The sequence below is a fragment of the Mytilus edulis genome, chromosome 3 (assembly GCF_963676685.1).
Source record: "Mytilus edulis chromosome 3, xbMytEdul2.2, whole genome shotgun sequence".
Taxonomy (NCBI): domain Eukaryota; kingdom Metazoa; phylum Mollusca; class Bivalvia; order Mytilida; family Mytilidae; genus Mytilus; species Mytilus edulis.
Window position 1 is genome coordinate 78,928,145 of NC_092346.1, and position 26,216 is coordinate 78,954,360.

The 26,216-nt window shown below is 31.8% G+C and overlaps 1 protein-coding gene across 2 annotated transcripts; it reads right to left on the minus strand.

The window, feature by feature from the left end:
* Window positions 1–354: 354 nt before the first annotated feature.
* On the minus strand, window positions 355–25,627 carry LOC139517538 (amine oxidase [flavin-containing]-like). 2 transcript variants are annotated; one of them, XM_071308734.1, is made up of 15 exons: window positions 25,382–25,627; window positions 15,858–15,952; window positions 14,006–14,143; window positions 12,893–12,997; window positions 11,830–11,921; window positions 10,993–11,134; window positions 10,196–10,259; window positions 8,220–8,308; window positions 7,649–7,808; window positions 6,838–6,934; window positions 6,403–6,514; window positions 4,401–4,498; window positions 3,249–3,360; window positions 2,126–2,188; window positions 355–1,414 (listed from the first exon to the last, which is right to left on the minus strand). In XM_071308734.1, exons 1-15 carry the CDS (start codon window positions 25,425–25,427, stop codon window positions 1,271–1,273), a joined length of 1,557 nt encoding a protein of 518 aa, XP_071164835.1. In that variant the 5' UTR covers window positions 25,428–25,627; the 3' UTR covers window positions 355–1,270. The 2 variants fall into 2 exon arrangements, with proteins under 2 accessions (XP_071164835.1, XP_071164833.1); XM_071308732.1 differs by lacking the exon at window positions 10,993–11,134 and adding an exon at window positions 10,668–10,809 and having other exon boundaries at window positions 25,382–25,536.
* Between the last annotated feature and the right edge of the window lie 589 nt (window positions 25,628–26,216).

A 26,216-nucleotide genomic window follows, 5' to 3' on the forward strand; every position in this document is an offset into this window, starting at 1 on the left:
CTTGTATATTGAAGAAAACGTGGCAGTGTATTACAGCAAACCTGAATGGGCAAATCTTTGTTTTTGTTTTTGATATAAAGTGGTCCATGTATATTTCCTTATAGGAAACACATATATGCCAAGTTCAATTGTTTTTGGTACAGTAGGTGTTTTAAAACTATTGAGTAGTGTGTGCAAAGTTTTTATGTTATCTTTTTTAACATGTCTTTAAAATAAACGGTTTCAGGAGCATTATGGACTTCTTTTTTTTGGGGGGGGGAGGGAGGGTAATTTTTAAGTAATTTGCGTCTTTAAATGTTTGTTTATTTCTCAATCAGTGTTGTTATGTTGCCATTATAAGTTATTAAGAAACACTTGTAAACACATATTTTATTTCACAATGTTGGTGCAAAATAATTTGATTTACAGAGTACAATATGATATATACAACCTATCATTAACAAATTTGTCTTGATTAATACTGAATATACTGTAATGATTCTGAATTTGAATTTCATGTTAACCTTGAACAAAAAACGCAGCACGTTTTTCTGGGGAAATTAACGATAATTGCGATTTAATTTGTGAAGTTACCTATTTACTATACTTAAAAAAAATTTTGCTTTATGTGTTATAAGTGCGAACATGAAAATATGTACTTAATTTCTGAATAAAGCATAAGCATGAATATAGCTGCATAATCTGATGCATATACATACATAGGTACGATTTATCCATAAACGTATTATAAAACAGATATCATCTGCAATGCTCAGAATGTTCCGTAAATGTTTCCTCAAAATGTTAAAATGGGGCGTTTTTGAATTCAAGTTGTACTACCTGTCAAATAAATCACAACGTGTCGTTTAGTGATCTGTGTCGTTATGACTAATCATTGATGCATACACCACATGTCTTTTAATTCACATCTATAAACGTATTTTCTTTACTTTTTATTCATTACAATATGCCCGTCTCTCCTAGTTTTTTTTATACAATTAAAACACAAACTGCAGATAGAAACGATCAGCAAATAAAAACACTCCACTCATTAGATTCAACATACAAAACCATTAAGGTTATTTAAGTTACAAACAAAAATTCTTTTTTATAAATAATAGAGCAAAATATCCTTTTCTAAGTATTATATATTTTTAAATTTTGAAGATAAAATGATTTTATTTATGTCAGACAGACAAAAGCAGTGCCCCTTCAAGTTGTAATATCATTTCCTACAACATATTAAAGGTGACAATTGCAGTAAATTTGAAGTTGAATGCCAGCACACATTTCAACGGAGATGTCTCTGATACAATACAGCAGCTAATACTCCTGCAGATACAATTCCAACACTCCCTAACAATCCAAAAAATCCTGGCACTGATGGAAGATGTCTACTCATGAAGGACGATGGAAACGGACTTGATTTTACTCGCTGAAAAGTCAAAGAATAAATACTTTAATTGCTTTGACATGCATATGAGTCTTATTAACTATTTAATTTAGAATTGTTGAACATGTAGTGAATTCATGAACATTATACTGATGGGACTGAAGTTACCCGTTATACTTTTCACCAGTGGCAAAAAGTTAGTATGACTAACGAAAACCAATGTTTGGTATATTTTTTTGCTATAAATGTAGTCCTTTAAAACATTTACAAAGATTAATGCTTCGTTTTTGTCTAAGCCAGTCTCTTGTGAACAAACAAACAACTCGATCAACTTTGACTTAGATATCAAACTATTCTGCTGTTGATCATTAAATATGTTTTGTCGAAGCTTAAGAAATAAACCATAACTTCAAAGATGATTTTAGTATACCAAATGCGAAAGAGCTAGTCCCAAGACAGTTATCAATCATTGGTTATCTTTGGTAATGTCTTAATATTTTTTCTTTAGGGAAATTTATTTTTGGTTTTAAATAATTATAATTCTTTATGGAATTATTTAATCTTAGACTCGAACCGATTTGAGATTTCGTATGCCGTTCAGTTGCTTCCTTTTTGTTTTTGTGTAAACATCTTATACATAATAACATATGTTATTATAGTAAGAAACATTCCACATAATAAACTATGTCTAAGTTAAACAATAAATATGTATAATTACTTATGTTTTGTTTCATTTATCAATTGGCCATTTACCTTATTTTCTGGTTCTGTCTGCCAAATTTCTGATGCAGATAACTTTCCCATTTCAGTCAAAACCTTAGGAAAAAATCAATACGATAACAAAATAAAGGAGTATGTCCGGTAAGGGCCGGTTTTGGCCTCAAGTTTCAAGTTCATCTGACGAAAGATTTGGGACACTTTTTAAACACTTAAATGTCTATTTCAATTGATTCAATTATTTTTTGTGAAAGATTTAAACTGATTCAAAATATGAAAAAATCTATCAAATATGCCCAAAACTGTCACTTTTCATATGGTTTTTGTCAAAAATGAAAGTGGCCGCATCCATGTTCATCCTCGACCTTTATATATGTTATGTAATATCATTAAACACAACTTACATTTCAATATCAAGAATGAACACAAATGCGGCCACTTTCATTTAAGACGGAAACTGTCTAAAATTTTACTAAAATGCTGAAATTGTGAAGATTTCAGTAATTTAGCATGACTTAATGATGCAAGTACCCGTTTTTAGTGCATTGTAATGCCAAAAAAAGCCCATATTTATGTAGCAGAGGAATTATATCTTCCAAAAAATAGCTAAATGTTTACATTTAAACAGTTTTGTAAAACTGCTATATTTTGGGGCCGAAAAGGGGTCTTACTGAACCTACTCCTTTGCACTTATTCTGAAAAATTCTTCAAATATATTTCGTATTCACATAAAATACTGTCGATTCATTTATATTTGTAAGTACCCTTTTCGAGTATCAGTCGTATTATTGAAGATAGTTTGATTCGGTGGTTTTAACAAAGTAATAAAATACAGGCCAAAATAAACTTTATACACGGTCATAGGCTTGAATTCAATTTCAAACTATATACAATTCAAAAAGACTACATATTGAAAGCAATGAATAAAATTAAGAATGGAAATGGGGAACATGTCAAAGAGATACTCGATTCACATTGAGTTGAAAGAGATAAGCGCGTCTGGGGTATTAAATTATAAGCCTGGCACCTTTGATAACTATTTCCTTCGGTTTTATTTTGTTTTCTCTCAATCTATTTATGAACAGCGGTATACTACTATTCTCTTTATTCATCCGTGTTCCTTGTCTAATATTTTTATTTGAAAGCAGTATGGTATTACCTCTCTGGCACTTCGTTCTCCAGCTTGTACAGCACCTTCCATATAACCAGACCATTCGGTAGCGGTTTCTGTTCCAGCAAAATACATTTTACCAACCGGTGTTCTAAGTTCACTGAAATGCAGGACAATGTCATTTTTGCTTTTATTTTATCAAAGGCACGGATGTTTGAGCAACAGTAAAATTATAACAGAGTATACGATTATAACAGAGTATACGATTATAACAGAGTATACGATTATAACAGAGTATACGAGATCTAGGAGATGGGGTTTAAAAATAAAAAAAGATATTTACAATACTGCAGATCTATATACCAATTTACAGTCAGATTAATTTACACCTGCACAAGTTGCACCCGACTTGTTGTTCATGGCAAATAAGTAAGGTAATACGTCGCAATAGGATATTTAATTTTGGAGTAAAAGAGAATGGTGGATTTCTGGGTACGAAAAGTAGGTATATCCATAAAAATAGTAACACAGATATAACATATTGGTCAACGAAATCCTGAAATCGCCCGTAATACTGTCTGAGAGATAACTTCAACTTCAACATTGAGAATCCATGGTTCCAAAGCTTCCTTGTGAATGTAATCCATATACTAAACGCAATCCTGGTATCAAGGAGTATGTATGTACTCTATACAAAAGTGATGCTACATGGAAATGGAATGTCGAATATAACAATAGGAATCATCTGTATGGACATCAATTATCATTGGTGTGGTCATAACTTTTAAAATTCGAATTGCATCATATAGTAAAAGCAAAAGTTCAAAACATTTTTCTACCCAAAAAGATGGCCTTAGCTTCATTTGAAGCCGTTAGGAATTTGTGGTCTAGAATTCGCCTTAACTTCGTGCTTTATTTGGCCTTTTAACTTTTTTCAACCACACTGATAGTCCTTTGTAGACTAAACGCGAGTCTGGTGTAAGAAATTTGAAGCCTGGTATCTATGATAAGTTTAAATACTAGTTGTTCTTTGCAGAATGAAAATAGCCATGGAGGGGAAATTTTGTATGATGATATATTTGTAATGATGACGGTTAAATATGTTTAAACTAATTGCCGTTCATGATCATTGACATTCGCTAACAATTACGCATCTTTATTTATTAAATATTATTCAGATTTCGAACTTATTTATCCTACCTGCCAAATTTGGTTAGAAATCCAGGTGGCATCATTGTTGTATAGCATCCACCAGACCATTGCTCTGCAGGCCAATTTAATTCTTCATAATGTATAGGCTATAAGAGAACAAGATTAAATACATGAACATGAAGTCCCTTTTCTTCACGGATATGTATCTAGTTTTTGAATTTCGTACACAGTATGATAGCTATAGGATCTGCATTCTGAAGCTCGGGATGTTTCATTGATATTTGCAATTAGAAAGAAACAATAATGTGTTCCTGGTACACAGATGCTCCATCCACACGATTTTTTAAAATTTTCAATGGACCGTGAAAATTGGGGGAAACACTCTAATTTGGCATTTAAATTAGAATGGTCATATAATATGGAACATTTGTACTAAGTTACAAGTTGATTGACTTCAACTTCATCAAAAACTACCTCGACTGAAAACTTTAACCTAGAGCGGGACAGAAGGACGAACGGAAGAACGAACGGACGGACGGACGAACGAACGAACGGACGCACAGACCAGAAAACATAATGCCCATTAATGAGACCTAAACCAATCCTGTAAAGTGAACAACAGAGTAATATGGATTAACTTCATAGATGCATCATGTACTAGATGAAAGGTGGTTACATAATTGTACTATTGTTTTTCTGTTTGTCTTTTTCTTTTTTAGCCATGACTTTTCAGTTTATTTTTAATCTATCAATTTGAATGTCCCTCTGGTATCTTTCAAAGACGAAGTGCCGGGGGGACACTACCGAGCTTCAATAGGAAAACTGACAATCCCAAGATAGGAGTCGAGTGCACCAACAAGAGCGGGGTTCGAAATCAAAACCTCAGTGTTGACTGACTAGTGATAACAGTAGCAAAACTTTTACGACTACTAGGGTCACCACCGAGGCCCCACTTAACGGAGCATTAAAAACAAAGCAAAAGGTAAAGGCAAAGTTGTAAATTAAAATTTGAACTATTATAACAATCATAACTGTAATATATAATGCACGAAATATAGACAACTCCAGACACACGTTTCAAAAGCTGCTTAAACTAAGTTGAAAATAATGATTACCCCTTTATTGAATAAACGATAACTGCTCACAATTTCTAAGCTAAATAACGTTAAACTCGTGGTTAAAAAGAGCTATGAAATGAGGAAAACAACTCAAATAAATTGTCTTGACAAGTTTAAGGATTATGTATCACTTATTTTCGTTCACGTAAAAAAAACTCATTTCAAGAGGGGGGAAACGAATGCATCTCTACAAGGTAAGCATATGAGTTAAGTGAGAATGTATATTAGAAAAACTACAACATTCAGATGACAGTTTAAAAACAACATTAATAATAATCGAAAATGTTGTTTTTTTTAGTTTGAGAGATTGAACGATAACTTTTAAATTTATTTGTATTTTGTTTATAGTGTTTTGCGGTTTTCTTTTGATCATGGTGTTAGTTTTCTCTCGACATTTGGTAGTTAATTGTAACATTGATATTATTTTTCTAATGTCCATTTAATAAATTTACAATAAACTATACAATAAGTGTTTAAAAGGCGCTCTTGAAATCACACCACCGTCGGTGAATTCATATTTCCATCGTAAACTAAGAATCGTAAATCTACCTATTATTCCAAATTTTCGTAAAAAGCTATAATAAGATTTTAACTGTGAAATGTATCTAAGTTATGTTTGGAAAATCTGTTTGTCATTTATGGTAATCGTTACACTTCAAACTCATGCTTTATTTGGTCTTTTAGTTTTGTTATTCAATCGTCACTGATTTTTTTTTGTAGACAAGACGTGCCTCTGACTTACGTAATATAAAGACTGATATCTTTTGTTAATTTTAATATTAACATCCTTTAATTTACAGGTGAACCTGCTATGTCGAACTTTTTTATTATCTACACTCACGCAGGAACAGACAATTTGTCAGTTTTACATTGCAAACCTACTGAACTTTGTTGAAATGTTTAATAAATACGTTGTTCAAAAAACAACTTACATGTTTGGCTTGATCTGATTTGAATACTTTAGCATAAAGTTCACCAATTCTTTGTTTCCTTTCATCTCGTGATAAGACTGATAATGTTCTTGCTTTGTCCGCTAATATAAATCTGAAATAATTTATTCAAAGAAAGGTGATTGCTTTGGTATTCTTGCATTTGCTAATAAGTTTATGTAGACGTTGTTTTCTAAAACAACGCTATGTCTACAAATAATTAAGGAGAACAAATAAGTTTGCATATTGAACTGACCAATTAAAGACCAATTGTTGTCATTCAAAGAGAAGTACAAACTATTTTTTTTCAAATGACTTGTTATGTTGCTCTATGAGATTATAGGATCAATACATTAATCTGGCGTGTTTCAAACAGCAATACCAACGTTAATGTAACATCATATTTTCGCTGAGAATTGTTATTTAGATTAGTCTTACCCCATCAATGCTGGACATGAACCATCAGGATTGACATTATCCATGGTAAATCCTATAATGGCATCTTCATCATCAATAGCAGAGGATCCACAAAACCCTTTTAATTTTAAAAATAAAAGCAATTATAGATTATGAAGGAGACATTGTTTTGTGTTGTTTAGTTTCCCGTTCTATGTAGGTTTTCGTTGCAACTAATGCATGTAAAGTAGAAAAAAGTAGTTATCTAATACCCTACAGATCAGTGTGGAAAAAAAGCAGTTATCTAATACTCTTCAAATCAGTAGATATTTTAAAAGGAAATCAGCCATCAGTTATATACATTGCATATATATTCTAGTGGCAATTTACAGTAATATACATTGCATATATATACTAGTGGCAATTTACAGTTATATACATTGCATATATATACTAGTGGCAATTTACAGTTATATACATTGCATATATATACTAGTGGCAATTTCACTGTTAATATGAAAATTGGAGAATGTAGTAGGATTAGCAATGCGAGGGTTGGTTAGCAACTAATGGTCACCTTACAGCATTAAACAATGAACAAACCCCATACCACATAGCACGATATGAAAGGTCATGAAATGATGCTTGTATTCAAAATGTCAATTTAAGTCCATCGTGTTCCGTTTTGATGTACATAATATCTCAACTAATAAAACTTAATAAATAAAAATGATTAGGATTGGTTGAAGTTAAAAAGATTAAATGTTGTTAGTGTTATAACAAACATAATTAAGTTGTACAATATTTCAAAGGTTCTAATATAAATATAAAATTTCGAACTTAAATAGCGTACCGTCTTTTCTCCAGAATGGTGTGTCATAATACATAAAGGTTTTTATTACAGATCCCATAGGCATTCGCTGAATCAACTGATTCCGGTTTGCCGGTAATGGAGGTTCATATACTATTCTGTTTTGTATTGGTACTGGAACTGACATTATTACATATTTTGCCTGAAAAAAAGTTAATAAAAAAACTGATATAAATCACTTCAAATGACTTGCGTATACAGCACCAGCAAGTTTTTACTTGAAAAGAAACCTGAAGTTAACGTGTCTTGATATTATGATAACATATTCTAAAATAAAATCATACGAATTTTTTTTATATAAAACAATAAAATTCACATTTAACGAATTACACAATAATTGCATTCTTATAATATTGTCATACTTATCATGTTATCTCGTCCATCTTAGCAATAAAGTTATGCATTTCATCTAAGGATGAAACATCAGATAGAGAAAAACATTATAAGAGACTGAATCTAGTAAAAAGTAAAATTATGAAACCATAGTTTTTTTTATATAAAAACATAGATCTACAAAGTGAAACTTGAGTGACGTCTATTCTAAATATCTGACCATATAAGTGTTTCCATGGAGATCTTTGATTGTGACATCGCTACCATTCTGTTTTATATGACAAACAGGACAGCTGAGGATAACTTTTTCTATATAAATGAAAAAAAATAAGTAATTCCTATTTTTTTTTATACAGGTAACATTAAAAAGGGGGAAAATTGTACATTCTCAACCCTAGTTTATTGTTACTACAATTAAACATGTTTGTTGTTGTTTTTGGTATAGAGAGGCAACATAAATCAAAGAAATAATTAAGTTCATAAGTCGAAAATAAACGATGTGGACAAAACAAGACCAAAAGACAAACAACAGTATTCAAATCACAACTTCGCTAACATGTTTAACCCCGCCACATTATTTATGTATGTGCCTGTCCCAAGTCAGGAGCCTGTAATTCAGTGGTTGTCGTTTGTTTATGTGTTACATATTTGTTTTTCGTTCATTTTTTTACATAAATAGGGCCGTTAGTTTTCTCGTTTGAATTGTTTTACATTGTCTTATCGGGGCCTATTATAGCTGACTGTGCGCTATGGGCTTTGCTCATTGTTGAAGGCCGTACGTTGACCTATAGTTGTTGGTGTCTGTGTCATTTTGGTCTTTTGTTGTTGTCTCATTGGCAATCATACCACATCTTCTTTTTTATATTCGCAAATGGAAACTGAGCAACACAAACCATACACGAAAAACGGGGGTATATAGAAGATACTATCAAATATGAATGTTAAAAAAAACTGACCGAGTATTTCCCAGTCACATTTTACAAGTAACCCACATCTTTTTTTCGTTTAAAAATAATATTTCTCTGTTCTTGTTTTCCCAGAACAGCACTTACCAAGTATTGTAGAACGTTATTATACAAGCACGAGAAGAGAGTTGGATTTATACATGAGAAGTCATCTTTATCATTGCAGGCCTACAAATCTGAAGTATTTATAAATTCATCCGTTTGTTTAGGAAACTGAATTTGTTTTTTTAAATAATAAATTAACTATTTGTCTTGCATCTTATAAATAGATATGTTTACTCAAGTTTTTAAAATAGAGGCGAAGTTACCAAAAGAACAATCGAACTCATGAGTCAAACACAAGCTGACAATGTCATGTCAAGGAATGAAGAACGACAAAAAGACAAAAAAAATATACAAAACACAGCAAGGTAATATTCTAATAGTTAAATTAAATAAATTTCATCGTAATATTGAAAAACATAAGTAGTTTTTCATATTTTTCACTTTCATTTGCAATACAATAGCATTCAAGTCTTAAAGTTCTGCAGTGCACAAAAAAAAATAACCGTAAAAATAGAAGAAAATTTTAACTGTTGGAGATAAAAGTGCAAGTATATTCTATCATTTAACCAATATATAAATAACACATAGCTGAGAGTATGATAGAGCAGATTGTTACCCTAAGAAAACATAATGCTTTTTCGAGGGGTATCAATCTGCTCTATCACCCTCTCAGCTATGTGTTATTTAATTTATTATACTGAATGTGCTGTCTTTTACAGATTAATGAAATTTTCAAAGTATTTTCCATGACGTCACGTACATAATAACGTTACAGGTATTAGAAAAAAACCAGTTAAGCAAGATGTTTTTTTTTTTATTTTGACAGTCAAATAATAAAATCTAAGACAAAACTTGATGTAGATCCAATTCACTGTCCTTTAAATTATCGATTTTTGATTGGTGTGAACGAGAGGGTAACATTAAAAAAATGTCACCCGCTCAGCCATGTGATAGAGTAAATTAACACCCTCGTATTAGCCAATCAAAATATGGCATTTTAACGTGAAGTATAATAATACAAAATAGTACATTTTACTTGGGATATACAGCCTTCGTTTATCCTGTACATTAGTATATGCTTCTTAAATACGCAATTACTTATAGCGCTTGGAATATATATAAAAGGAGGGGGAAGCAAGGCCATATCCAACTTTAAAACAAGTGCTTAATTATTTAGAAAACAAACCTTTTCCTAATTTTTCTACAATCCGCTTGCTTATCTGTTGAGAACCGCCTACAAATTTTCTTTCCTGAAATAAAAAAATATTTTAATATAAATAAAATAATGCAACTAATTTGTAGTTTAAAAAATCTTTTCATCGTATTCGCCTTTCATGTTATAGCGGTGAAGGTACTTTTAAGGAAATACCATTTTTTTTATTTTAATTTTTAAAAATGGTATCCCTATCCCTATTTCCTCTATACAAATTTGTCATTAAAAATAAATCAAACGTTAAAAACAGAAGTGCAAGTGTCACAGGGAACGTTTTTTTTTTCAATCATAGCGATACATCTTTTTCATTATGTAATTATTTCAGTGATAAAAGCAGATATAATGTTAGTAAGTTAATCTAAATTTTGTTAATTTCTTTTTATTTTGCACTCAAAAAATGCTGTAGATATGTTATTATTTAAATGATTTCGAAATCAAACCTGACCTGTCCCCCATTTTCTGTTGAATTTATTCTGTCAACGCCACCACACTGACGAATATACCACAAACACCACAACAAAGAACACTCTTCTGGCTCTGAACACAGATTCACGTTGATAAATCCTGTTCCATATCTTCGTACAATACTTAACAATTTGTAAATACAAAAAGGTATGACAATCAAAATGAAAAAAAACAAAAACAAACAAACAAACAAAAGAAAAGAAAATTACAAAACAACAATAAAATATTGAATTTTAAAAACGTGCAGATTATAAAGTGCTATTCTTGCAGACAACTTTACTACATCAAAGATATTGTTTAATCACCTGTCCTCCATTAGTTGTCGAATAGATTCGCATGGAACCTCCTGCACATTTAACATACCAAAGCAGCCATAATAAAGATACCTCATATGGTTCGGAGGTCACATTCACTTGTACGAAACATGTTGCAAAAGCTTTGGCTGCACTATGAAACATAAATAGTATGTCACATTTTCTTCTTACAAATAAATATACCTCAAACGCATTATATTAGGTATTTAATAATCAGCGTTTGGTTGTTATAACGGTTAAACCTATCATTGAGCATTGCATTCAGTGTGCATCACTGAAATCTCGGATATTTCATAGTTATAAGGTATATATATATTTTTGTCTGAAGACTTTGCACGTTATCACTCAGTAAAATATGCCAAGCGTTAAGTGTATAAATTTCCTTTCAGTTTGATATACATTCATATATATAACATTGATGTCATTCATCAAGTCGTCTCTGTTTTATTTTTTTGTGTCGTCTCTTTTGAGCCTTTTTGTGTCCGATATGAAGTTGCCTCTGTCAATATTTGTTTTAATGTCAGGTATTTAATGATCGCTTTAATATTTTGTTGTCTCAGTTAAAGTTGCTTCTTTAAGTGTTTTTTGTGTCCGATATAAAGTTGTCTTTGTTGATTTTTTTTTTAATTTGGTCGTCTCTATTGCTGGTTTTTGTAGGTCATATATGTTGTTGTATATTTTAAAGATTTTTGGTACCAATTATAAGCGTCTCTGGTAAAGGTTTTTAGTGGCAGATATTTATTATATTTGCCTTCAAAAAATACTGGATTATTAAGTTCCATAAAGAAAATTGAATTAAGGCAATTAATGAGAGTAATTAATTCTTACGCTGTCCACACATTATTATCTAAAAATTCTTTGACTGTCATTGAATCCCACTCCTTTGCTTTCGGTGCATCCCATGGTGCCTCCAAAGGTATCTAATAAGTATTAAAACAAACGCATTTTGGACCAAGTGAATAGCAATGCGCTCCTTTAGAAAAATAAGTATTTTTTTCTCGATACATGTATTTCCAAGTTCGGTTATCAGTAAGTTTCTTGTTTATTAACATTATTCTCTAATTAATCTTTGGTCTACTAAAGGGACACTAGCTACGGGATATATAAAATATATGAAATATGATTTTTTGTTTGTTCAATCATTAATGAAAGTGAAATAGTGAAATACTAATTCGCTTTTAACAGCAAGTATGGTCAAATTTTGTCAAAATAAGCTAAGAAACATTGATTAGAATTATTCACTTGCAAGGGAATAATTCGACCTCATTAATTCTGTATGATTGACGGATTCGATCCTCAAAACAATCATCCTTATACAGGTAAAAATGATGATTGACATGTATTTTCAATCTATAAGTGAAATTAAAAAGACCTATAAGAATCCAGTTGACTGAGTTTCTCTTTCTCTTTCTCTTTCTCTTTCTATTTATATCTATATTTATGTTTATATCGCATATATGGGAATCGATGGTCTTCGTGAGGTCAACTCGACAGTTGATTAGATGGCGTCTAGACTAAAATACACACAAAAGGAAGCTATATTTTATCGAGCCTATGGCCTGTAAATTGTTTGTTTTAGATTTTTTATAATTTGGATAAAATGTTTAACATTGTTATAAAACAAATATGAGCATTTGAGTCAAATCGGTGAACATGAATTTGACAGCTGGTGCCCTCTAATAAAAGTTTCGCTGTACATAAAATGTTCACTATAAGATTATATGAAGAAAAGAAAATGAAATATATTTTGACGCACTGTATGCTTTTTATCAGTACAAATCATTATTATTTAAAAAAAATTGTAACTCCATCTAATTTCTTTCCTTCTTATTGTCATGAAGTACAAATGCCAATTCATATTCGTTATTCTAAAGATACAAGACAAACAAACCTCTTCACCCATTTTGTCGATAAGTCGAAACAAATTGTTCATATCCATGTATGCTAGAAAACTCCCCATTGGAGGAAATGTTCCAGTGAATCGTTTTGATTTTCCCTAAAATTGAAGAATGTTTAAAGTATCCATCCTGTATGAGAGTATAATTATTCACATGTGAAATTGTATTAATTAGTCAGTATGCAGTGCATTGTAGTAAGTGATTTGGTATTTCATTTTAGAGGTACAGATTGTGAAGGAGGAATTTAATTCAATGATCCGTCAGCACGGATCATTTAGATTGCCCACTAAACAACTATCTATCACTGACTATATTGAGCATGTAATTGAATCAATCCTTTCTTGCGATATTTGTATGTAGAACTGTGTAGTTTTCAACCGATTTATTATTTCAAACTTGCTTTCAGCACCTGCCAGCATTCTTTATATATTTCGGTTTGTACTATATATATCTTTATATATCTTTAGATATATAAACCTAAAATAATGTACAAAAGTACACCAGATACCATCCTTTTATATTGAGGTGCTTTTCCTAGTTTCTGTTTTGTGTTATTCTTTTTCGCTTTGACGAGTTAGGAAATTGTTATCAAATATGTTTTTTTCTAGGTGTGTTGGTTTTTTTTTGTTTTTTTTTGGTTGCACTAAGGTGTTCCTGTTGTTTCTTTGATTTCCTTTCATAATTAATGTGTTTCCCTCGGTTTGGGTTTGTAACCCAGATTTGTTTATTGTCAATCGATTTATGACTTTTGAACTTCTGTATACTTCTGTTGCCTTTATTCATGTAGATGTATGGCGTACTAAATAATAAGCCAGATATATTTGACGAGTAATATAACAAACACTGGATCGATATCACTGCTTCTGTATGTTTCGTCCTAAAGAGCCTCACCAGACCAATACCTTTGAACTTACATGAAAAATCATTTAAAAAGTTTACTGATGATCGTATTAGATAAATAAAATCAGGAGCATGTTTGTCTTTTCTAGCATTGCACAGGTCAAGTTGGTGGCACACAATGACCATACGAAACAACAAAATATAAACGAAGACATTATTTGACATCTTCTACCATATTGCATGAGAGTCAGGATGATGCCACTTACCTTTGTATAAAAAATAACATCTTCGACTTCATTTGTTAGGTATGTGTCGATGCCAAATTCATCTGCTAATCTTAAGATGCGGTTTTGAGTTGGACCCACGTATGCACCACCTAGGTCGACATATTTCACTTTTGGATTCTTAAATGAAATTAAATAGAATGAATTTAATTAAAATCAATTTTATTCTACATATAGCCTATAGAGATAAATAAACTGTAATAAAACATCAATAACGTTCAGAAAATTACAATTTACAAATAAGACAATACGACCAAAATGGTCCATTGAGCCCTCACGGAGTCAGTGTCCTTTATATTTAATTTAAAAACAAATTTATAATCTTTTACAAACTGAATGACTATTTCATATCTTGATTTTAGAAAAATGTATCCGATGACACTGCCAACCAGTTAAGAACTTTATTTTTTTTATTCTGGGTGTTCTGCAGGTGGAATTTCTGTCCCTATCCATAATACCTTCATTTCAATTGCAAGCGGCAGTCTAAATTTCTGTCCTTTATCCAGGTCAACCCCCTACAGAAATAACCCATACAAAATTGGTCACGTCTTAAAAGGCATGACATATTTGAGACTGCAGTGAATTAAAACAAATCTTAGTCTACATACGTTTCGCTTTACTGTTTTGAAAATTCTATTGTATATATTTTGTTCTATTGACAAAACAATTTGTCTCTCTGTCATGTTGCATAAAAAAAATTATATGATCACTGCTGGTATCTGAATTACAAGTGAGTACGTACTTTACATAGTTCCACTAAAAAGACATTATATGACATACAAACTTTCCCAGCTGGTTTTCGGGAAATAAATTAATTCTTCGGAACCATAAGTTATTTTGTTTGCAATATATTGTGTTTTGTCCACTTTTGTCAATGATATTTTTCTTTTACAAATTGCCTAAAAGTAAACAGTCAATTTGTTGAATTTTGTCCCAAAATTTCAGTCATTTTACAAAATAACTAGGTATTTTTAGTCATTTTGTATAATGCCTATCAAGTTAAGGCATTTTATAAATTGCCTGAAAATTCAGTCATTTTACAAAATTCCTAAATTTAGAAAATGTGATTAACATATATATAATGAATGACAAAACATAAAAGTCTGTATTCAACAAATAACAGTTAAGCAGCATATAGTGTTTTCCAATATATACGTCCCATATATAAAAGTAGAAAGATATAATATAATAATCCACGAGACAACAAATTGAACAATCTGACGTAAATCGAATCAACTAAATGTCTAGAAGGTGTCTAAAGTAATGCTTTATACAAACATCAGTTTTGTATAGTGCTGAACACTCTAGCTTTGCCTACTATTTTTTATTTCCCCTCTATTTCGACGAGGTATCGTCTTCTAATGAAATTGAAAAATAGAGGATAAAGAACAGCAGTACAAAAACACACATCAAAGAAAACAAAAACTGAGCAACACGAACCCCACTTAAAACCAGGGGTGCAACAGACACGTAAGCAGACCCTGCTTCAAGCTTAAAACAACTTGAAACTTCATAGTTACGCTTAAACAAATCAAGAACTTATACTCAATAATTTCAGGAATGAATTAAGAGGTACAATGGTTAACCATGTAAAATTCTGTGGAAGTTTTGAATTTACCTTCGTTAAAATTATATCTTGAGCAAAGATTGAATAACTAAACATTGAAATGCTTGACTAAGAACACACGAGGCATATTATCTCGACATTACATAATAAAAGTGATATAGAAATTAGTTGAGCTTGTCAAACACGAATATATGATTTTTATATGTGTAGTTTCTGTGTTGGTTATTTTTTTTTTCGTGTGTAATACTAATAACTTTGGTTTCTTACGTGTTCTGTAAATGTCCGTCCACCCACTCTATCTCGTGCCTCGAGTACAAGAACTTCAATTCCCTTTTCGTGTAATAGCTTCGCAGCAGACAAACCTGTAATAGATATTATTTCATTCCGTTAGTTTTATTTAACTGTTGCTTGTTTCTACTCTACTCTTGCACCTGATCAAATAATGACTTTTTTTCTCCTCTTGTTTTCGAATTTTCGCCAGATTTTCAGAAGCTTCTGATTTCATCCATTTATTGCCATTACAAAATTTTGTAGGGTTCGTGCTGACCAGTCCTCTTTTTTCTATGTTGTGTTTAGTGTACTGTTCTTTGTCTGATTGACTGTCTGTTTGTCTTTTTTTCCCTTTTTAGTGATGGCGTTGTCAAGTTTATTTTCGACTTCTGAGTTTACATATCCCATTCAGATATTTCGACTCTCTCTCTCTCATAATTCTAATTTTGTCAAGACAAGAGACTAAGCAGTGGACTTGGTATAGATCGGTATATATTAGTCCGTTGGTTTTTCTCGTATATTGGTTTTAAACTAGTCATTTTTGGGACCCTTTAAGACCGTACTTTGACTTATAATAGTTTACTTTTATAAAATGTGACTTGGATGGAGAGTCGTCTCATTGGCATTCACACCACATTTTTATATATCTATCTTCTTCTCTGTATCTACGATTAAGACAGCTCTCATACCATACAAGATTTGTTTATGTACTAACGATACCCCACAAAAAGGACAGTAAAGTTAATGCACAAAATGTTTGTTTTGGCATCTTAGCTCATCAACTTTATAAATCAGCGTTGTTGTCTTTCTTGCGTGCACTCACGTATACATAATTCATTGATTTCTTGTCACAATTAAGATAGAAGACAAGTAAACGCAGTTTTTCTTTTATTCATTTAGTATTGCAGGAGACTATATATCGATCATAAACTCATCAAATAATACCTCAAAAGACACTCGTTGGTTAGCAGTTTGTTAAATGTTGTCGATAAAAGAATATATTGGTAATTGTGATAGTATTTGATATGTTCGTCAGCAGGCAATATTCTGATTGAACGGTCTTTATTGGCTTATACAGATGACCTAATTGCTTTTTTGTAAACGAATAGCTTCAATATACAATAGTTAAGTTCGAGTAATAAGTCCTTGTGTATATATATTAAACTCTTCATACCACAAAGAATCCTGACGGATATTGATTGAAATCGCAAGTTGTTGATACAAAAATAATCGTACGATACACAAAGAGGTTCAAGCATAAGACACTGTTACTAGCAAAACACAAAATTGACAAGCCAAAAACATAATACGCTGACAGCACTAAAACCGGGAAAATTTTAAACAAAACAGATAAAACACTATCATCTGAAAACAACCAAACGACAACCAACAGTATACAAAACACAGAATACTAAAGAATGAGAAAAACAAACCCACCCAGAAACCATGGTTGATCTCAGGTGCTACAGAACGGTATGTGACACTCGTCTAATCGAGTTTAATTATTTATAATTACTTCTATGAAAGAAAGACGGAAGATACGAAAAGAATAGTTAAACTCATAATTAGAAAACGAACTGACAATGCCATGGGCATTACAGCCATAACAAAAAACGTAATAATTATAGTCTATATACATAGAAAACAAAAGTCTGACCAACACACAACTCAGCCACAAACAAGGTGTGATCTCAGGTGCTCTGGAAAGGTACAACTAGCTCCACACGTGACAACGGTTGTTAATGTAACTACAAATTCGGTGATAATTCTAATTAGGTAGGTGAGTAACATGAGAAAAGAGGACATAATAGTGGTTACAACAATCGAAGTATCTGTGAAATTAAGCTATACTGAACAAACCAGTACGAAGGTAAGAAGATTTGATATGATTGCCAATTAACGAAACAACTCTTCACTAGAAAATTTAAACAACTATATGTCAAGGTACGGCTTTCGATTTTGGCTTGTCAATTTTGTGTTTTGCTAGTAACAGTGTCTTATGCTTGAACCTCTTTGTGTATCGTACGATTATTTTTGTATCAACAACTTGCGATTTCAATCAATATCCATCAAGATTCTTTGTGGTATGCAGAGTTTAATATATATACACAAGGACTTATTACTCGAACTTAACTATTGTACATTGAAGCTATTCGTTTACAAAAAAAGCAGTTAGGTCATCTGTATAAGCCAATAAAGACCGTTCAATCAGAATATTGCCTGCTGACGAACATATCAAATACTATCACAATTACCAATATAATCTTTTATCGACAACATTTAACAAACTGTCAACCAGCCTCAGTCACACCTTACCGGATAGCTTGAACGGACGTCCAACGGATAAAATGTCCGTTATACATCCGTTAGGCGTCCGTTTTGTACGGTACTCGTCCGTTTTGTATCCGTTACGTGTCCGTTATACATCCGTTGGAGGTCTGAAAGATAATTTCACCAACGGACTTCTACCGGACGTTTAACGGATAAAACGCATGTTGAACGAATGAGAAACGGACTTCTACCGGACGTATAACGGATAAAACGGAGGATGAACGGATCTGAAACGGATAAATGCCAGTTGAAAATTTCGCGTTAGAAATGACAATTATTGGTATGTCAGATTTCTTAAGATTCATAAATTATTTTTTATTCATAATCGGTCTTAGAGTAAGGACACGTCTTCACAATCAAGCAGCTCTTATTCTGGCCAGACATTGTCCTTTGGCGGCATTTTGAAGAACAAACCAAAACCATTTACACAGAAACATTTTGAATATTAATGCGATTTACATGTGTTATTATTGTGGCATTTAATTTTTCCGTATATCTTGTTCATCCGTTTTATCCGGTACGCTTCCGTTAGGTGTCCGTTTTATGCGGTACTCGTCCGTTGGATGTACGTTCGACATCCGTTCTGTCCGGTACGTTTCCGTTTCTCGTACGTTGCATATCCGGTGTGTGTCCGTTAGGCATTCGTTACACGTCCGTTTTATTCGGTCAGTTCATCAACGGACTCCCAACGGATAACAATTTTGTCAACGGACAACATTTATTTTCATCCGTTAGGCGTCCGTTCGATCTATCCGGTAAGGTGTGACCGAGGTTTTAGCTATTAAAGTGTTTAGGCATGACAAAATGTGAAAAAAAGAAGAGAAAACCAACAAACTTATTTATGTTTCTGGAAAATTTTTTGAAATTTTGCATATGTGTTTCTATAAGATTAGCTCTTTAAACATTCCAAAAAAGACAAGTTAATATAGAAAGCAACCAATGACAACAGCTGGACATAAAGTACACATTCAAAATACTATTATCGTGTTCCCGTCTCGGCTTCTACAGTTTCTGATGAAAGCTTATCCTAAATGTTTATCGAATGCAGCAATTTAGTATGTTACAAAAATATAAAGATAAGTAGCAATCAGATGAGAAGGTTAATACATAAACATTTAAAAATAGGCAAATCCTCATTTGATCCTTTGGAGGGGGGAGGTAAATATACAAAATATCTCGACTGTTTTCGAGCTTAGTACGTTTTCCATTATATTTTTTTCCATGAAAAATAAGATAACAAATTACATCAGAATCGGTCGCTTCCATATTCTTTAGATATTCTTTTGATGTTGTCGTGATACCGACAGTTTGACATAATATCGACATTATCAAATTATCAACATTTGAACGAAAATTTGTTATCTAAACTGAAAATCTAATTATAAAATAAATTCTCGGGACGATAAAAAAAAAGTATCAACGTGTTCAGAAACATCCTTTTTCATGAAGTGCTTCATAACTAGCAAAGAGCACTGCTTTATCCGATTATTAATCAAAGGGTGTATTACGATAGAGCACTGCTTTACCCGATTAATAATCAAAGGGTGTATTACGATAGAGCACTGCTTTACCCGATTATTAATCAAAGGGTGTATTACGATAGAGCACTGCTTTACCCGATTATTAATCAAAGGGTGTATTACGATAGAGCACTGCTTTACCCGATTATTTATCAAAGGGTGTATTACGATAGAGCAGCTTTACCCAATTATTAACAAAGGGTGTATTACGACAGAGCACTGCTTTTCTCGATTATTAATCAAAGGGTGTATTACGATAGAGCACTGCTTTACCCGATTAATAATCAAAGGGTGTATTGCGACAGAGCACTGCTTTACCCGATTATTAATCAAAGGGTGTATTACGATAGAACACTGCTTTACCAGATTATTAATCAAATGGTGTATTACGATAGAGCACTGCTTTACCCGATTATTAATCAAAGGGTGTATTACGATAGAGCACTGCTTTACCCGATTATTAATCAAAGGGTGTATTACGATAGAGCACTGGTTTACCCGATTATTAATCAAAGGGTGTATTACGATTAAAGCACTTGTTTAATCTTTACTTTAAACTTGTAATCTTGTCCTAGATTTATTTCTTTAAATAAACACGTGAACGGGGCCTGGTTTTCGAAAGTATAATACGATATAGTCATAGTCATAAGATTTATCTTATGACATATTTTATGATCGTCCTATGACTATCATGTGATATGTCATACCGGGGTGTAAATCAAAGCTATCGTAAGAGAGTCATAGCTATGATGCTCTTATGACTGTCATAAATGAACATTATTTTCTATTATTTTAAATAATGATTAAAAAGTGATAAATATAAAAATGAAAATGAAAAGTATGAACATATTTTAAATTATTACCCTTCTTAATATTTACGAATATTTTATTTTTTTAATTATAAAGAACATGAAATTTTATACAAAAAGGATTTGAAATATGAGTTTGATAATTTGTTTAAATTTAGTTTGTAATATTTAATAAATCTTGAACTTTGCTTTGGTGTATCATACATGCATTGTTATTTAACTGAGAATACTTTTTAGATTTGGTACATCGAGTACCCGCTTAACGAAATGCCCGTGCACATAGTGATACATTAATATAGTACAATTAAATATACTAGGAACGAAATAATATGTATATTTATTAAACAAAACCCTAAAGAATAGAAAAGAATTCCAAATATTGTATGTCGCAGGAAATTCAAATTTTAATTCACATAGTTGAGAAAAATAAAATCTTTACTATTTAGCTAATACAACAAATATTTGTATTGCAATTAACATTGAAATATAATTGAAATGTAATTAAAATTTCAGTTAACGATCATAATAATTCTTTATTCCGTAAGCAAATATACAGCTCATAGGATTAAATACATACACAAATTATACAGTTTACATAAACATAAACAGCATTAATATATAGCGGAGTTTGGCATACAATTTACGTTGGTAATAATGGTACATATCAAAAATCAAGTGTTACGAATTTTCTCTGCCTCATACAGGTATTTACCCAGATTATTTAATTCTTTAATAAGACCATCATAAGTCATGTCGCGTGAGGTTTTATGTTTACGACAAAAGTTATTACAAATCGTAACTTGGGACCCTTTCGAAAACACATCTTACGACTATGACATGTCATAAGACCACCAAAAGACATGTCTTAGTCATAAGATACTTTCGGAAACCAGGCCCCAGATGTTGATATATCAAAAAGATACTTTATTACAAAACAAGACAAAAACACCACACATATTCGACCAAAAAGAATAAGAAAATTATAATAAGGATACAATATATGCTTTACAGACAATATATTTGGCTTCTATCGAATTCCCTAGATGCAGAGTGCCGAGAGTTTTGATGCAATACGTAGCGGTTATTTGACATAGATTATTTTATCGTTTACCGGCAATCATTCTGCTCATTGTTAATCTTTAAAAATTATTACTTTACTTTTTAAATATTCTGTTTCTTTGATATTTAAGCATCTGCACGCTTTATCTATATATTTCTTATGCATAACATACACAGTTTTATCACTTTATTTTTATTCTTGGTATAGATATAGGAAGATGTGGTGTGAGTGCCAATGAGACAACTCTCCATCCAAATAACAATTTATAAAAGTAAACCTTGGTTTATTTTTGCAATAAGTACTTATTCATGATTCACACCGTATCCCCATGAAATTTTGTTTTGAAAGTAGAAATCTAATTTATAGAAGCTTAGGATGATGTGTGAAAAAAACGGGGAATTTTACAACTATCAATTCGTTTTAAAATGGTCATCAAAAACACCGCTCGGACAAAATTGAAATTTATTTTGATGAGAATACGGATATAATTAGGGGGAAAAGCACAATACAAGCAGACGTTGAAAATCATACAGAAAATAGTTAGTTTGTATGGAATGTAAAAAAGTGGTTATTTAGCCGAATAACTTTTCCTGTGTTCCATGTGTAAACAGTCTCTGAAATTCATTGGTCTGTACAGAGTAAATTCGATATAGTTTTGGAAATATTTTAAAATACAGTGCCAGCTTTGTAATCGTATAAACCAGGTCTACTCAGGACGGACAGCAACATCGGAATGAAGCATTAGAAACGAAGGCTGAGAAATACATGGGCACTTGATTTGGCAGAAATAAAATAACAAAATTCAGGTTCCGAACAGTCTGAATAAAGCCAGCCCCGAGTATCCACTTGCGTCTTCAAACGCAAGTTGATAGTTGGGGCTGGCTGTAGTCAGACCAGTTCCGTGTTCCCTGATTCCGTTATAATTTTTTTCTCGAAATTTACAATCAAACGACTGACTTTTTATTATTCAAACGGCAAGAGACTGTAAAAAAGCTAGATCTTGAAATCATTTACATTTTATATTCGTGTTAATTTACGCTTGCATGGATATTCGGTGTTTTTTTTGTTTTGAGTTGGAAATAATGTACATGTACAAGTTGGGAGACAAAACGACTGAAAGAAAAAAGTAAACGTTGGAAAATTTTGAGTATGTGTAGTATAATTGTCACAGTAACATTTCAGTCTCTTGGTAAATATTAGTTTAAGTCTTAAAACTTTTGCTCTTCTCTAGAAAATTCAAACCATACTGAAATATAAGGAGATGCGGTAAAATTTCCAATTAATCAACTTTCCACCAAAGACGAAATGACGGAAATGCTAGCCTTCTTACATTGCTACTACATTTCAGATCTCCAAATTATCATTCCATTATTTGAACTGCATATTCAAAAATATGCATTGTCACCAAATTACTTATAGAGCACGTGTCATCATATTGTTTAACATTTGTCCGTTCGACCGTTAATCCCACACTTAGTATATATAGGGTTAATTCGGCTAATTATTTAGGACTACAGTTGTTTTGCTTCAGCTTTAAAACTATGTACCTGGTGTTACTACTCATATTATAGGTGCGCATATCGTCTGGATTTTATTTTTTGTTTCATGACAGGTTGCTGGATTAGGCATTTTGATAAAATACAAAGGCACACGGAGTACAGACTCTGGCTTACATCTGATACAGGTTGAATTTCAAGCTGGAACTTTTAAATTTCGAAGTTGTTTTACTTATATAAAGAATGCATATATGATCTCAAGCTTTGTTATGTAAATAATTTTTCACAAATGACAGAATGTTGAAATTTTTGAAATTTTGCATACAGTTTCCTAACCCGAATAATTCAGTCCCTCCCCGTAATCAATCTCTCCTACTTACTTAATGTAGTAAGCGGAATATAACGACTGAATTATTCGGGTTAACAATTTGCAAGGTTTGTCCGACTTGCTGAGCAAACAAGTAACACATTAAATTTACACCACGTAGAGTACACTATACTACATGTATTGTATGTACAAAGTCAAGAATATGACAGCCGTTTATCATTCTTTTGATGTTTTTCAGCGTTTGATTTCGTCATCTGATAAGGGATTTTTTCGTTTTGAATTTTTCTTGGAGTTTTGTTATTTTATTTTTTGGAATGTGTATTTTATCAGGATCATTATTTTTCCTCATAATTTTCACAAATAACAGAATGTTTAATCTTTTTTGACTGATGCATCAAATGTGTCTTTTATAAACATTGTATTGTATCGTCCCGAACATGCATGAACTATTTGCCACTGAACGTTAAACAACCATCAAACTGAGCAATTAAAAAACTGTTAAATGAATCAAATTTCTTAAAATACTATATTTCTGCATCACGGGATGCAGTGATGATACCACCATTGTCTAATATGATGCAGTTAAAAATCAGTAATTCGGATGAATCTCACGTGAAATGTTTCATTTAATTTTCACGTAAACTTAACAAAAATCTGAAGGTATTTTTTATGGTTTTAATCAAATTTTAGAACAAAGATATTATTTAAATAATTTTATTTCAAAAATTACGTGAATTTAACGTGTACACAATTCCGATGATTTATGCATGAACTATTATCATAAGATTCACATGGATCCTGTTCACGCAAGTTTCAAGTATGTGCTCGTTTGATGTGAAAATCAGACGATATTAATATTAATTCATATGAGTGAAATTCCATGTGCAGGACGAAATAAAATTATATCTGATTCAGTAGAATTTTATATTGCATTACTAGGAACTTTACGACAGTCGACAGGGGAAATGAAAATAAAATAATACTCATTCAGATCCCGACACATATTTTTTTCTCCATTTCTCTGAGAAGGAATAACGTTATATTCCGTACACCATAACGTCACACGTATTTGGTCAAATTCTAGGCCTATCGACCAACTTTGAAGCCATTTATTTCAAAAACAAGGATGGTGACATATGAGTTTCTATACGTGTATGGATTCACTATGCAATCCTGGATATTATGTTAGTTTTTTGTTTTTCTCCGTATATAAGAAAATAGCCATCCATTCGAAAATCTAAAAAGGTAAGCCGAAAAAAAGGCATTTCCCCTATATACCTAAGTAAATTTGTCGCCAAAATTGACGTTTTCCTATGAAAATTACAAAAAAACAAAAATGGTGACCCCCATTTTTTATTACATATTCCGATGTAACTCGATTCAAAGTACACGTATGCCAAAAATTTTGGAAATCGGGAGATATGCCATTCGGTATCGTGTTACCTTAATGAGAGAGTACAATCACTTTAAAATTAAAATAACACTATAAGATATTACATCAATTTGATATGAAGGCTGTCGCATATGCGTTGTATGATAATTTTTTTGTGCTTACTTTTCCGAATGACACAATTTATCAGTCTTCATTGTGAGTTTGCCGAAATTTTGTTTTGTTTACGAGTTCATTTCCATTCGACTTTCCGTCCACATATCCGTATTCCTTTTAATAAGTATCGATTGTTCTAGCATTTTCGCTGAACGATTCCAAAATACAAAAATCAGTAAAAAATTATATATATATACGTCGTATATTCAAAAAGCGTCATCAGCCCCAATAACCAAATATAATGTATGCAATGTCCAATAAAATAAACAAACAAAGAACGTGATGTAATCCCTGTTTCACTTACAGAGATTATGTAAATCAATCGTTAACTAAATTGAGCATACTTTTAGCCTTGCTACAATACAACCGAAGACGAAAATCGCATGTTTACATAAATATTTTAAAAATAACATGAATACAAATATACTTACCACTTAAACCAGCTCCGACCACAATAACGTCTGCTTGGTTAGCCATATTGAGGACAAGGACAAAGATAAAGCAGACGATACAATATTAGAGAGCAGAAAATCGATCATTCTATGATGAGGTTCAGTTCAGGAGATATACCAATAAAATTCTTCATTTAATGAAAACAGATCAATAAAAATCTTTGACACTGATTTAGAAGGCATTTTGCATGAATTGGTAGCAAAACTTATACCATTTCGTCGAACCTGAAATATAATAATATGCACGTTACCAGTAAGAAAGTAGAAAAACTAATATTTCAATTCGAAAAAAATACATTAGATGTATGTTTCATCATAATACGTTATTCTGATTGGCGAACTAGCAATCTCGTGATATTCCTTGATCAATTGCATTACACAATGCAACTTTTCATTCATGATGACACGAGGTCCCACAATAAAGGGCACAGGTAAATGAAATAAAAACTTGATAAAAGGCGTGTTTTCATGATCCTATAGGTAAAAATGTAATTATAAGTATTGAATGCTTTTTTTTTGCAGAGTACTTTAAAAGGTTGTAAAAGCGTTGACCGTGCGCAGATTTTTCCGCGCTTCATACAAAATGTACTTCGGTCAACGCTTTTACACCCCAATAAATTTACAAAAAAGAGCATTCAATTCTTAATTGAAAACAAAACAGAAAAATGGTTTTACGTATCAGGCCGATATTATTTGATTTTATCTTCGGGTCATCACAAAGATGACATAAAACTGAGAATGGAAATGGGGAATGTGTCAAAGAAACAACAACCCGACCATAGAAAAAAACCAAACAACAACAGCAAAAGGTCAC

Bases quoted from the DNA above. Each gene is read 5' to 3' on its own strand.
- LOC139517538 (XM_071308734.1), bottom strand. From the start codon at position 25,427: ATGGCTAACCAAGCAGACGTTATTGTGGTCGGAGCTGGTTTAAGTG. The intron at 10,260-10,992 runs GTGATTAAACAA...TTTTTATTTCAG, and splicing joins CGACAACTAATGGAGGACAG to GAAAGAAAATTTGTAGGCGG. The intron at 6,515-6,837 runs GTAAGACTAATC...AAATTATTTCAG, and splicing joins TCATGTCCAGCATTGATGGG to ATTTATATTAGCGGACAAAG.